Source organism: Anabrus simplex, chromosome 4, assembly GCF_040414725.1.
Source record: "Anabrus simplex isolate iqAnaSimp1 chromosome 4, ASM4041472v1, whole genome shotgun sequence".
NCBI lineage: Eukaryota > Metazoa > Arthropoda > Insecta > Orthoptera > Tettigoniidae > Anabrus > Anabrus simplex.
This window is the reverse complement of record NC_090268.1, coordinates 16,146,594-16,158,881: the sequence shown is the minus strand read 5'-3', so window position 1 is coordinate 16,158,881 and position 12,288 is coordinate 16,146,594. Positions and strand designations below refer to the sequence as shown.

The 12,288-nt window shown below is 40.6% G+C and overlaps 1 protein-coding gene across 5 annotated transcripts in view; it reads left to right on the top strand.

Moving 5' to 3' along the window:
• The window catches only part of LOC136871580 (S1 RNA-binding domain-containing protein 1), a 168,722-nt gene that overhangs the window by 93,115 nt on the left and 63,319 nt on the right, over window positions 1–12,288 (top strand). For 4 of the 5 annotated variants that reach the window (XM_068227148.1, XM_068227149.1, XM_068227150.1 and 1 more), the window contains 2 exons: window positions 2,189–2,424; window positions 9,698–9,878. In XM_068227148.1, the coding sequence (XP_068083249.1) occupies window positions 2,189–2,424; window positions 9,698–9,878 (417 nt within the window). The remainder of the gene's footprint in view (window positions 1–2,188; window positions 2,425–9,697; window positions 9,879–12,288) is intronic. The other variant, XM_068227151.1, reaches the window with a different exon arrangement.

The following is a 12,288-nucleotide window of genomic DNA, read 5'->3' as shown; positions in this document are numbered from 1 at the left end:
AACATCCATGGAATGGGTGCACCCCTCATCACCACGAAAGAAGGCCAAGGTTCAACCTTCAGCCGGTAAGGTTATGGCGACAATGGTCTTTGACATGGAGGGTTTGCTGCACGTGGAATTCATGCCGAAAGGAACGACGATCAACGCAGAGTCGTATTGTCAAACGTTGCACCGGTTGCGTAAAGCGATTAAAGAGAAGTGCTGGGGGAAATTGAGTGCCAGTATGATTTTGTTGCACGATAACGCAATACCTCCCAAGGCCCGCCAACCGAGAGAACTGCTGCAGCGTTTCAAGAGGGAAGTCTGGCAACATCCACCCTACAGTCCCGACCTAGCGCCATGTGACTTTCATCTGTTCGGTAAGCTCAAAACGGAGCTCGGTGGTCGACGTTTCCAGACCGATGAGGAGGTGAAGGCCGCTGTCTCCGAGTGGTTGTAGAATGCTGGAGGAAATTTCTATGCATCCGGCATCGACAAGTTGGTTGTGCATTCGCAGAAATGTTGGGAGTTTCTTGGAAACTATATGGAAAAGTGACCTTACAGTGTATGTCGTTATAGTCGTGTTGCTGTTGTATAGGTGGTGTAATAAATGGCCATAACTGGGAAGTGCAACTTATTTTCTGATCTGCCCTCATATTTTCAAAAGACATCAGTTCACAAACCGTGAATGACCTCGAGGATCCTGGATGTTTACGATGACAACTGAAAATATTAGAAATGTTGTAATAAAAGGAAACTAAACGATTTATTATTTAGGAGTGGTATGATTTAACATGTGTTCTTACCAGCTCTGACTTTAAAACTAAACTTTTCTTTTTTCTCTATCTTAATTTTCTCCTGCGTTGGCTATATTAGAAGTTTGTTTGAAGTTAGGTACCACCATTTCTATTCACATTTTTTACAGTTTTATAAAATATATTTAATTACAGTAGAACCTCAATTATCTGTTGTAATAAAAAGAACTTAAACTCGTGCTCTCATCCCGAGGTGGTGCAGCTCTTTTCAGGCACACCAGTTGACGTGCCATTGCATTTGGCCGCTATTCACACAATATGAGATGAGACACCACATCGACCTTCCTAACAGTACCATTTCAACCACATACCAACTCTCCTCCCATTCTTAAATTTCTGACAGTACCAGAAATCAAACCCGGGCCTCCAAGGACGGCAGCGAATAGTGCTAACCCTTACACTATGGAGGTGGACATCTGTTGTAATGAAAAGGGAGGGCAGGAATGGGTAATTGTCCTTACCATATTATGTTCTGCTAAAGATGTTTTTCTGAACTTTTCTGCCAGCAATTTTTTTCTGATTTCCATTTAAAAATATCCAGAGTAAAATAAAATAATGTCCAATGGACTGCGTAAGGATTTCTAAATGATCATATGCAGTCCCAGTCCCATGTCACTGCTCATGGTCATGATTTCGTAATTTTCAAATGTTTTAATAACTCTAACTTCTGTTTTAAGGTCCAGTACTTCACATTTTCTCCCATTAACATGTTTTGAAAGCATTGTTCACTGAAAACGCTTATACTCAGAGTGAGAACTGAAGCTGAACCAACCATTGTTGACGAGATGCAATCCTGTGATTGACCTTTTGAAAGTTTAATACGTCCGGTTAGCTGGTCTCAGGAGCAGCCTATTTGGTTCCCACTCACTCAACAGATGAGAATACAATGTGTTGTAAATGGCAACTATAGCTTCTGAAACATTTTATCTTTGTAAGAGATGCTAAGTTTTGTTATAGTCTCGTAGGCAAATAGATTTTTTTCCCTATTTATTTTATGTTGCACCAATACAGACAGGTCTTATAGTGCTGATGAGATAGGACAAGGCTGGAACTGGAAAGGAAGTGACCCTGACCCTCCCTAAATGAAGGTACAGCATCAGGTGGTGTGAAAATGGAAAACCACAGAAAATCTCCATCAGGGCTGCAGACGGTGGGCTCTGAACCCACCACCTCCTGAATGCAAGCACACATAGTTATGCAACCCAGACCGCGTAGCAAACTTGCTCAGTCAAATAGAATTTCAGCTAGGATTAGTGACTATTTAAAATGTGGAAAGACCATCGGACAATCCGATGATCGGTTAATCGATAGGCGGATAATTAAGGTTCTAATTTATTTGATTTTTCCTTTTACCAATTTAGATTACTGACTTCTTTTGTTTCCATCTTCCACAGTATGCTCCGTATAAACAAGGTAAACGCTCTTCTAAGGCCGATAAAGCGCGCATGTTGGGCCTCGAGCCTCCAGCTGTTGCGTTACTGGAGGGTACAGATTTTGTTGATCCTGCATATTTAGTTCGACCAGAAGTTCAAGGATTGGCAACCATGCACGAGGTTGAGCTGGGATTGCAACATATCATAGCAGACATCATGAGTAAAGATGGGGATCTTCTGAATTTACTCAGAAAGCTGTACGTATGAAATATAATTATTCCAGTGCATGATATAGCAATTGAGGCTTTCACAGCTGACGCTACAAATCATGTCACTGTTTTCCGGGCTTGTAGGCCGTAGTCCAGGAGCATGTGATGGTCCCGACGTTTCAACGAAGACTGCATTCGGCAAGCTCACAGTGGAATGAAGTGGTGTTGTAATTCCGCCAATTCCACGGTGCGCACCATAGCCTGCATTATATAATGAGGTGAAATTGCAAACATCACGTCATTCCACTGCGAGCTTCGCAGCTATCAAAGTCAGTTGGAAACTTAGATAATGCCGAACGTAGTCTTTGGTGAAATGTTGGCACTATCACATGCTCCTGGCCCGGAAAACACTGATGTGACCAGTGCATGATGTTTGTATAATTAGTTATATTCACAAGAACAGTAAATTCTCTATTTTAAGATTCTTTCACATTCCTTGTATGTACCTCACACACAGGGAACTAGAAAGGAGGTAAGGAATGTAACCTTTACTATGGTGATTACACAAAAGGTACTAAACACAATAAAGGAGGGAAGTAAGAGCAACTACACACTGAGGGAAACATGAGCTGGCCTACGCGGATCTCAGCCATCAACAACATCAGTAGGGCCAACTAGTGGATAATAAACCAGGAAAGTGGAAACAGGCAGGACCTACCGAGGGCATGGACATGGCTTAGATTGCAGATTCCGAAATAAATCACCGTGATCCTTAAATTTGAATAATATTATTTACAAGTGAAATTTTACAAATACTTTCCTAACAAAATCCACCAACTTACAACTTACGAAGTATATGCTCCGTGATACACATATCTTAAATGTTCTTTGATAATGGGCTTCACTACAAGTTTCAAACTTCAAACCAACTATACAACTAGTTACAAATCCAGTAGTACAATGCAAGTTAGTAGGTTAAAAGCAACGTAAAAACAATTACAATTTACAGTGAAGTGAATGTACTCTCCTAAACTCTAGCGTACATCAAGTGACACTGAACTACCAGAGGCAAACCCCAAGGTAAATGTATTAAATTACAATCTACATATATAGTGAAATAAGAAATGGGAATGCCTCGAAAACAAACTGGGAATCCCAGCAGAAAACCTATGGCGTTGTAAATAATTAATTTGGCGAATCTAGGTTAGGCTAGGGCAGACTCCTATACGAAATAGCAACTGAACATTACGGAAATTTTAACCGGAACGGAACGTAAGAGTGCTTACCCGAAGGTGCACCATCCCGAAAGCGAGGCGTCGCACACGACGCAGACCAACACAGACTAAAGGCAGATCAGGCCAAGACAAGACCAAATTATCATGAACGCTGCCTCGCTCACTATATATAGAAAACCCTGGCCTTGGAGTAGCCAGTCAGAATGCATGAGTCCGCCCATCCCCTCCTAGGTTCACCAATCACAATTCCTACTCCCGTCGTGAACTTTAACTAAAATTCTCGAATACACACGTTCGCGAATCTTCCATTTCCAGAATAGTTAGAAAATTCCTACTAGAACACATAACCCACAAAAGGCAACACACCCTGTTCAACAATTTTCTAGATACTTCCAGTAAGTACAGAATAGAAATCTATTATTTACAAATACATATGTTACAAATATTACACAGTACAGGTTAGGTCGTTACAAATAAAACATTATATCATACTTTACAAACAAAGTCTTCAAAAACACTTTCCGCTTCCACTATATTGATCACCTGTGACACTATCCTACTCATTCCTTCCTTACTTGTTTTCATAATGCGGCACCTTAAGATTGCCTTAACTAGAAAGTGGTCGGAGCCACAACTTGTTCCTCTGAATGATCTGACATCCATGATATTGGATGCCCATATTTTCTCCATCATTACATGGTCTATTTGATTACAGGTCTTTCCATCCGGCGATATCCATGTTTGCTTGTGTACCTCTTTATGAGGGAAACAAGTTGACAACACTTTCATGTTTCTGCTGGTAGCAAGGTCAAGCAATCTCTGTCCATTATCATTAGTAGTGTTGTGTAAACTATGGATCCCTGTTATTCCTTGATATATCTCCTCCTTCCCAATTTGTGCATTTAGGTCTCCTATTATCATCTTAGCATCATTTGATGGGATTGAATCTAGCACTCGTTCCAGTTCAGCATAGAACTGATCCTTGACTATCTGTTCCTTGTCTTCCATTGGTGCATATACCTTTACGATTGTTAAATTGTAGAATCGCATTTTAACACGCAATGTTGCCAATCTTTCATTTACTGCCAAAAACTGTAGTACATCATCTTTAGCTTGTTTTCGTACTATAAATGCTACTCCTTCTTGTGCATTCCTTGACTTCCCACTACTGAATATTGTGTGGGTTTTGGTGTCCCATATCTCATCCCTTCCTGACCATCTAGTTTCTTGTGTGGCTGCTTTGTCCACTTTGTTGACTTCTAAACTCTGCATCAGTACTTGCAGCGCTCCAGCTCGTAGAAGTGTGCGTATGTTCCATGTACCAATTGCATAGTCCATTGCCTTTAGCTTAGCTCATCGTTTATTAAATCCACCATTCCGAGGCATATTCTGGGGCTTCGCAACAGTTGGTTTTCTGGAGCGAGGTTGTTAACCTTGCTCCAACCCCCAGCAATCCTGGAGGACCGATGTTTTCTGTTAGGGTTGTCTCCCTTAGCTGATTGGTTTCCATTTAAGCGTTGGGAACTCGCTTTCTGCCCTTACATGACTTAGCCGTGTACCTTAAAGAATGTACCTGTTGCCCAGAGGCCACGGCGTGGACGTGCATGTATCAGACTTGGTAGGAATAAATGGCATTTCCTGTGTTTTGCTAGTACACTCCCATCAGCAAGAAGTGCACCCACAGGACCACATACTACCCCTTCGACCCCCCTCCCGAGGGCATCCATCTTCATTCATTTTCCTAACCTGGTCCTTTTTTTTTTTTTTTTTTTTTTTTTTTTTTTTTTTTTTTTTTTTTTAACAAGTTGTTTTACGTTGCACCGACACAGATAGGACGGGACAGGAAAGGGCTAGGAGTGGGAAGGAAGCGGCCGTGGCCTTAATTACGGAACAGCCCCAGCATTTGCCAGGTGTGAAAATGGGAAACCACGGAAGACCATCTACTGGGCTGCCGACAGTGGGGTTTGAACCCATTATCTCCCGAATACTGGATACTGGCCGCACTTAAGCAACTGCATATTTAGTTATTTGTCATAACGTGGGACGAGTTTTTGTATTCCAGTGTTATAGTCCTCCGCTGCCGGTGTATTGAGATACGTAGTCACGGCTCGTTTAAGTTCTTCATCGCTGTCAAATCTTTTTCCCGCCAAAAAGTCTTTAAGCTTTGTAAAGAGATTAAAATCCAAAGGGGCCAAGTCCGGGCTATAGGGGGATGGTCGTAGGTTTTCCACTTGAATTGCTGCAAAAGTTGTTGTGTTATCGCAGCTGCATGAGGCCTGGCATTGTCATAAAGGAGAACGACGCCTGTAGACAATAGACCTCACCGCGGATTTTGTATTGCCCGCCATAATTTCTTTAATGTTTCACAATACGCGTTAGCATTAATTGTGTCTCCATGGGCCATGAAGTCAATGAGCAGTACACCTCGGCGATCCCAGAAAACGGTTGCCATGAGTTTCCTGGTGGACAGAACTGTCTTGAATTTTTTTGGTTTGATAGGTGAATGAGCATGATGCCACTCCATTGACTGTCGTTTACTCTCAGTTGATGCATAACAAACCCCTGTTTTGTCCCCAGTAATGAGTGTCAGGAAAGAGTTTCCTTCATCGGAATAACGTCCCAGAAACGTCAGTGCTGCAGCCATACGCTTGGTTTTGTGCTCCTCTGTAAGCATGTGAGGGACTCACCTTGCACAGATTTTTTAATAATGCAGATGGTCTTTGACAATTTCATGAACAATTGTTTGAGACACATTAGGAAAATGTTCACAGAGTTCATCATTTGTGACGCTCCGATTGTTCTTCATGCATTCGTCTACTGCGCTCAGCAGTTGGTCTGTAATGACAGATAGTCTCCCTGAACGCTCCTCGTCGTGTGTATTCCCCCTCCCCAGGTTGAAGTTGCAATACCAGCGCCGAACAGACGATTCGTCCATCACATTGTCTCCATACACCTCTGTTAATTGGCGATTAATATCACAAGGTCGAACGTTTCGTGCATTAAGAAATTTAATCACAGCCCTCACTTCACAACTGGTGGGGTTCTCAATTTGTTTAAACATTTTAAACGATCACAGACACAACACAGACAAAGCTAGCATCACGCAACCTTGCACAGAGCAGGCAGACAAGCCACTGACGTGGTCTGACCTTGCCCAGCGGCTACCCGATTCGTCAGCGCTTCATGCGGCGCTAACGGGTACTACTTTCCGGATGGCCCTTGTACTTCAGTTACAGCGAGAGTCCTATCACTGACGCATCCATTATCACGAGTGATTAAGCGTGCACGATTTTTACAATTACCAATATTTATGCAACCCAGCGATTATGTTGCGTTTGATCGATCACCTTCAGTATAGTTTCCTCACTATGTCCACTAAGCGAGCTCTCTCGTCGACATTCGAAGGCGATGTTGGAGTTTATTAGTAATACGTGTCGACTGCTGTTCTATAAAGAAAATTCAAAATGAAAGAGAACATGTTTTCTTAACCCGTGAGTGGTCACTAGCCGAAATGTAACGTGAGTGGTCGCGCGTGAGACTTTCTCTCACCTTCTCTCACCTTCTCTCACCTTAAAATAAATATGACATTTTGTGGGGCGTAAGGCTGAAATTTAGTACTGAAATGAAACTCAAGTTCTACCTTATATATTTTAGATAAAAATGAAATGATTAGCTGTGAGAGAGAGAGAGAGAGAGAGAGAGAGAGAGGGATGGCGTATGGCTTTTAGTGCCGGGAGTGTCCGAGGACAAGTTCGGCTCGCCAGATGCAGGTCTTTTGATTTGATGCCCGTAGGCGACCTGCGCGTCATGATGAGGATGAAATTATGATGAAGACAACACATACACCCAGCCCCCGTGTCAGTGAAATTAACCAATCAAGGTTAAAGTTCCCGACCCCTCGGGGACTTCTGTGACCAAAGGTCAGCCCATTTAGCCATGGAACCGGACATGATTAGCTGTTTATTAAAGACACAAATTACTACTTAAAATAACATATGCAATATACACCTCAAATTATGACAGAGTACCGTACATCACTGATTTCAGAGGATAGTTTATATTTTCTCGCGTCTACTTAAATTTCAGAAAGGCTATTCCCATGTAAATTTTTAGTGAGGAGGTCTACATGCGTTTTGAATGTTTTTATTATACATTTACGATTAGGTTAGCTGACGACGTTTGAAGAAGAAAACTGAATTGTTTGCCACAGAAGCCTCTGGAGTGATACCGTATTTCTCCAAATCCAAGATGACTTTTTTTTCCTCAGAATCTCGTGTGGAAAATCAAGGGTCGTCTTGCATTCATAGTCTAATAGTAATGAACAACACTCGCAACTACTGCAGTAACCATGATGCTTCTTTTCACCACACACACACTCTCACACACACTCTCCCCCCCCCCCCCCACGCGCACACACACAACTCGTTGACAATAAATGACGGCCTCTTTATTACACATCGCTAGCCGCGGGAACTGGTTGTACAGTGCAACTGTGTAATGTCACTGGATGTCGGGGAAACAGTGAAGAGAATATCGTTCTAGTAGCCTCTACAAAAGCGTTTCTCAAATCTGCAGAATGGCATCAAAACATGCAAGCCTTCGAATTTTTAGAAAGGCCGCGGCTCAGTGGCAGAGTTATGATGCGTCTACTGTACCTAACGCTTAGTAAAGTTAAGTTTTATAGACAGCGGGAATATGTTTGTGATAGATCGTCATATTGTAAAGATACGTGGAACAGGTATTGTCGGCAACTTTTCAACGGATTCTCGTCGATATTATGATGCCAATTTTCAGTTAATGGTTATTAAACACTCGGGAATTTAATGTAGAATAATTGTGCAGCCACAATAAAATACGGCATAGGCCTGACTAAAGCCAATTATAGTGTGTAGACAAAGATAGCTTAAAAAATGCGTACTATGCAAAAAAATGCATTCAGTGGCTTGCAACAAGGGTGCTTTAAAGAAGTCGAAAATGAAATTGTGAGGTATGTGCACGAAAACTGCAAGGGCGGAATGGCCTTACCACGGCGCAGTACACTAGTTCGTTGACCTTCAACGTTCGCAATTAGGCCTATACATCGCTAGCTACTGAAGTTGGCCGAATCCAGCATGCGAGACGTGCGTGTAGCGGCCGGTTGTAGCTGACGCTGAGTAAAAGTAACAGTACCGGGTGAGTTGGCCGTGCGGTTAGGAGCGCGAAGCTGTGAACTCGCATCCGGGAGATAGTGGGTTTGAACCCTACTGTCGGCAGCCCTGAAGATGGTTTTCCGTGGTTTCCCATTTTCACACCAGGCAAATCCTGGGGCTGTACCTTAATTAAGGTCACGGCCGCTTCCTTCCCATTCCTAGGCTTCTCCTGTCCCATCGTCGCCATAAGACCTATCTGTGACGGTGCAACTTAAAGCAAATAGGAAAAAAAAAAGTAACAGTTTTATAGACAGCAAGAATATTTTCTTGATGGATCGTCGTATCGTAGATACGCGTGGAACAGATATTGCTGGCAATTTTTCAATGGGTTCTCTTCGATATTATGATGCCAGTTTTAAGTTAATGATTATTGAACCTGCGAAAATAAAGAAAAATTTTGCAGCCGCAAAAATACGGCATGAAGACAAAGATAGTTTAAAAATGCATACTGTACAAGAAAGGCATTCATATGATTTTACAAAGTACTTTTTAAGCCTGATTCAATTTTTTGAAGGAAAAAGGCGGGGTTCGATTGCATTCAGTGTCCTCTTGGATGAAATGAAACATTCACTTTCACATAGTATCGGATTTCGAAAAATAAACAAGTAAGTCGTAGTGTGGATATCATCCACGAAAGCGCAAGTTTTGAACAAATTGATTGCCGTTTTATACTGGTTGTAATGTGTATGGAGGTTTTCCCCAACTTTTACAAAAATTGGATATAACAACAATCCGCTATAGCGAGTAAATTTTTCGCTCTTATCAATTCTCGCTATAGCAAACTTCTACTGTAATATGCTCCTGTATTTATTTGAAATTTGTTTCCTTGTAAGCTTGTGGTTTCATTTTGTGTAAATTCTACTAGTCAGACATGCAGATAATAAAATGGATATTCAGTTGCAGCGGTCGTGATTGCAAAATCATGCTCGAGTCCACTAAGATGAAGGAAACAAGTGCCAAGGCCAAGGCTAAAGCTGAAATGACCAGGCAGCAGCTTTTGGAAGAAGAGCGGACAAAGGACAAATTTCAAAATTACTTCAAATTTCAATCAATTGTTCAATTAATAAAGCCTCATCAGGTAGGTTTTATGCAATGCAATTGATCTCTAAGATTTTCTTGATTTTTGATTTTATTTTCTTGGAAATATCAGTCAATCCATATCCATGATTTGTTATCGCCTTGTGTTGGGATACGGCGACGTCATTGCCGAGCACATTATACCATGTTTTACAAGCAGCCCTTAAAATGTGTAATTGCAACATTCATTTTCTGGTACCCTTCTGACAATGATTACACTAAAGGAATACCATATTCATGAGACCAAGATTTGTTTTTAATTTTAAAAATTAATTGTCTCTAAGTGAACATTATAAAGAGTAGTGTTTAGATCTGTCTTTGATTCTAGAGTTTCGTTGATTGAGAATGAAAATTCTCACTTATGGAATGTAAGGTGAAAGAAACAAAAACAATAGTTACTTATAGTCAGGGATAACTACACGATAATACATAATCAACACTAGGGTTACACAGACATCTAGACACATTTAAAAAAGAAATCTTTGTGCTAATTGGAACCACTACAAGATCATTAACACATTCATTTTTTGGATCATATGCTTGTATGCATATTTTAGTTATGCTTTGTCGATCTGGCAGCCATTTATTAAAGGAAGTTTTGGAAATAAAAGATGATTTCTTCAAATACAGTAGAAGTCCAGTATAGCGAGAATTTATAACGGCGAACAATTTACTCTCTATAACGGATTGTCCGGAAAAAGCCCATACTGTCTTCCAACATAAATATCCATGAATTAAATAAGTCTGCATAACATTGTTATTTCGTCTCGATGTTTTACAAATTCGAACGTTCCTCATCGCCAGATGTTTCATTCCAGGCTTGTGTCAATGTCATACACCTGTCAATGTCAGATGATGCATACACATGTTATGTGACCCTCTAAGACTAATTCTGATGGTTCCGTCAGCTTCCGCTTCGAATGCTATCGCTGTTGCAAGTGATAAAAATCATTGCTATCCGTACTGAAGATACTGAATGTAGGATGCTAAAAGGTTAGTTTTTTCCACCTATTCAATACATATAAATTTTATAAATTAGGAATTTATTGTTGATTCCACTTGAGACATGTTTCGCCCTTCATTGAGGGCATCATCAGTCAAAATATCACCTCAAGGTAAAAAATCAGGTAACTGGTTAGTAGTTGACGGTACAAATTAATACATATTATTAATACAATTACAAAAATTAAGTATGGGAAATAGTTGTACAAAAGTGATGGTTGAACATATAGGTTTATAGATGAAAAGTCAGCACCAATGCCTAAAATTAACATACAAACATTGACGCCGAACACTACACCTTTTCTCCCTTAATTGTTTTAATGTAAATATTTTTTAACTTTTTATTTCCCTATGATTGCGTCAACTGTTTCTCCAGAGCACCACTACCGAACTCTACTATGTTAATTTTAGGCATTGGTGCTGACTTTTCATCTATAAACCTATATGTTCAACCATCACTTTTGTACAACTATTTCCCATACTTAATTTTTGTAATTGTATTAATAATATGTATTAATTTGTACCGTCAACTACTAACCAGTTACCTGATTTTTTACCTTGAGGTGATATTTTGACTGATGATGCCCTCAATGAAGGGCGAAACATGTCTCAAGTGGAATCAACAATAAATTCCTAATTTATAAAATTTATATGTATTGAATAGGTGGAAAAAACTAACCTTTTAGCATCCTACATGCTATCGCTGTACCGCATCAGGGGAGCCATCTGGTGACGAATGAACGTACCATTTCCACTCCTATTATAACATCTAAATTCAAAAGCTCATTGTTTAAGAAGCCTTTCTCGTGGACAGTTGAGATTTTTCTTCTGATGACGCAGACCACAGCTCTCTGCGAAACGTAAAGAATATTACATCTTCTTGACACGGCACAAGCCCAAAAGCCTATATCATGTCTATAAGTATGGGCCGTGAAAATATCAATGGCTTCTTTATCAACAGTATTCATTGAGCTCGGGACGTTACTGTCCCTCCAACTGAAATGCAATAATATATGCTTTAGCAATGCACTCTAATGTTTACGCATCTACCTATCTTTTCTGATGCTTGCGATCGCTCTTCTTCTAGATGATTGATGCAGTACGATGTAGATGCTGTACTGAATTAGCGTTCCTCCAACTTGACATTTTCTTGGGCTTGATGAAAAATTCTAATCAACCATTAGTAACATACCATCTGTCATTACCTTCTTACAACATCATTCGTTCCAGCCTTATTTCTGCTCCACGCAAATATTTTATTATTATGTGATCTCGCCTTTAAAATAATTTGAATGTGGAATTATCCTGTCCATTTAATTACTCCATTTCCCCAGAATATTCCCATTAATATAATAACCATCTCCTGTGGGTGGGGGACGCAAACAAAGAGTACACCCACGATATCGCCT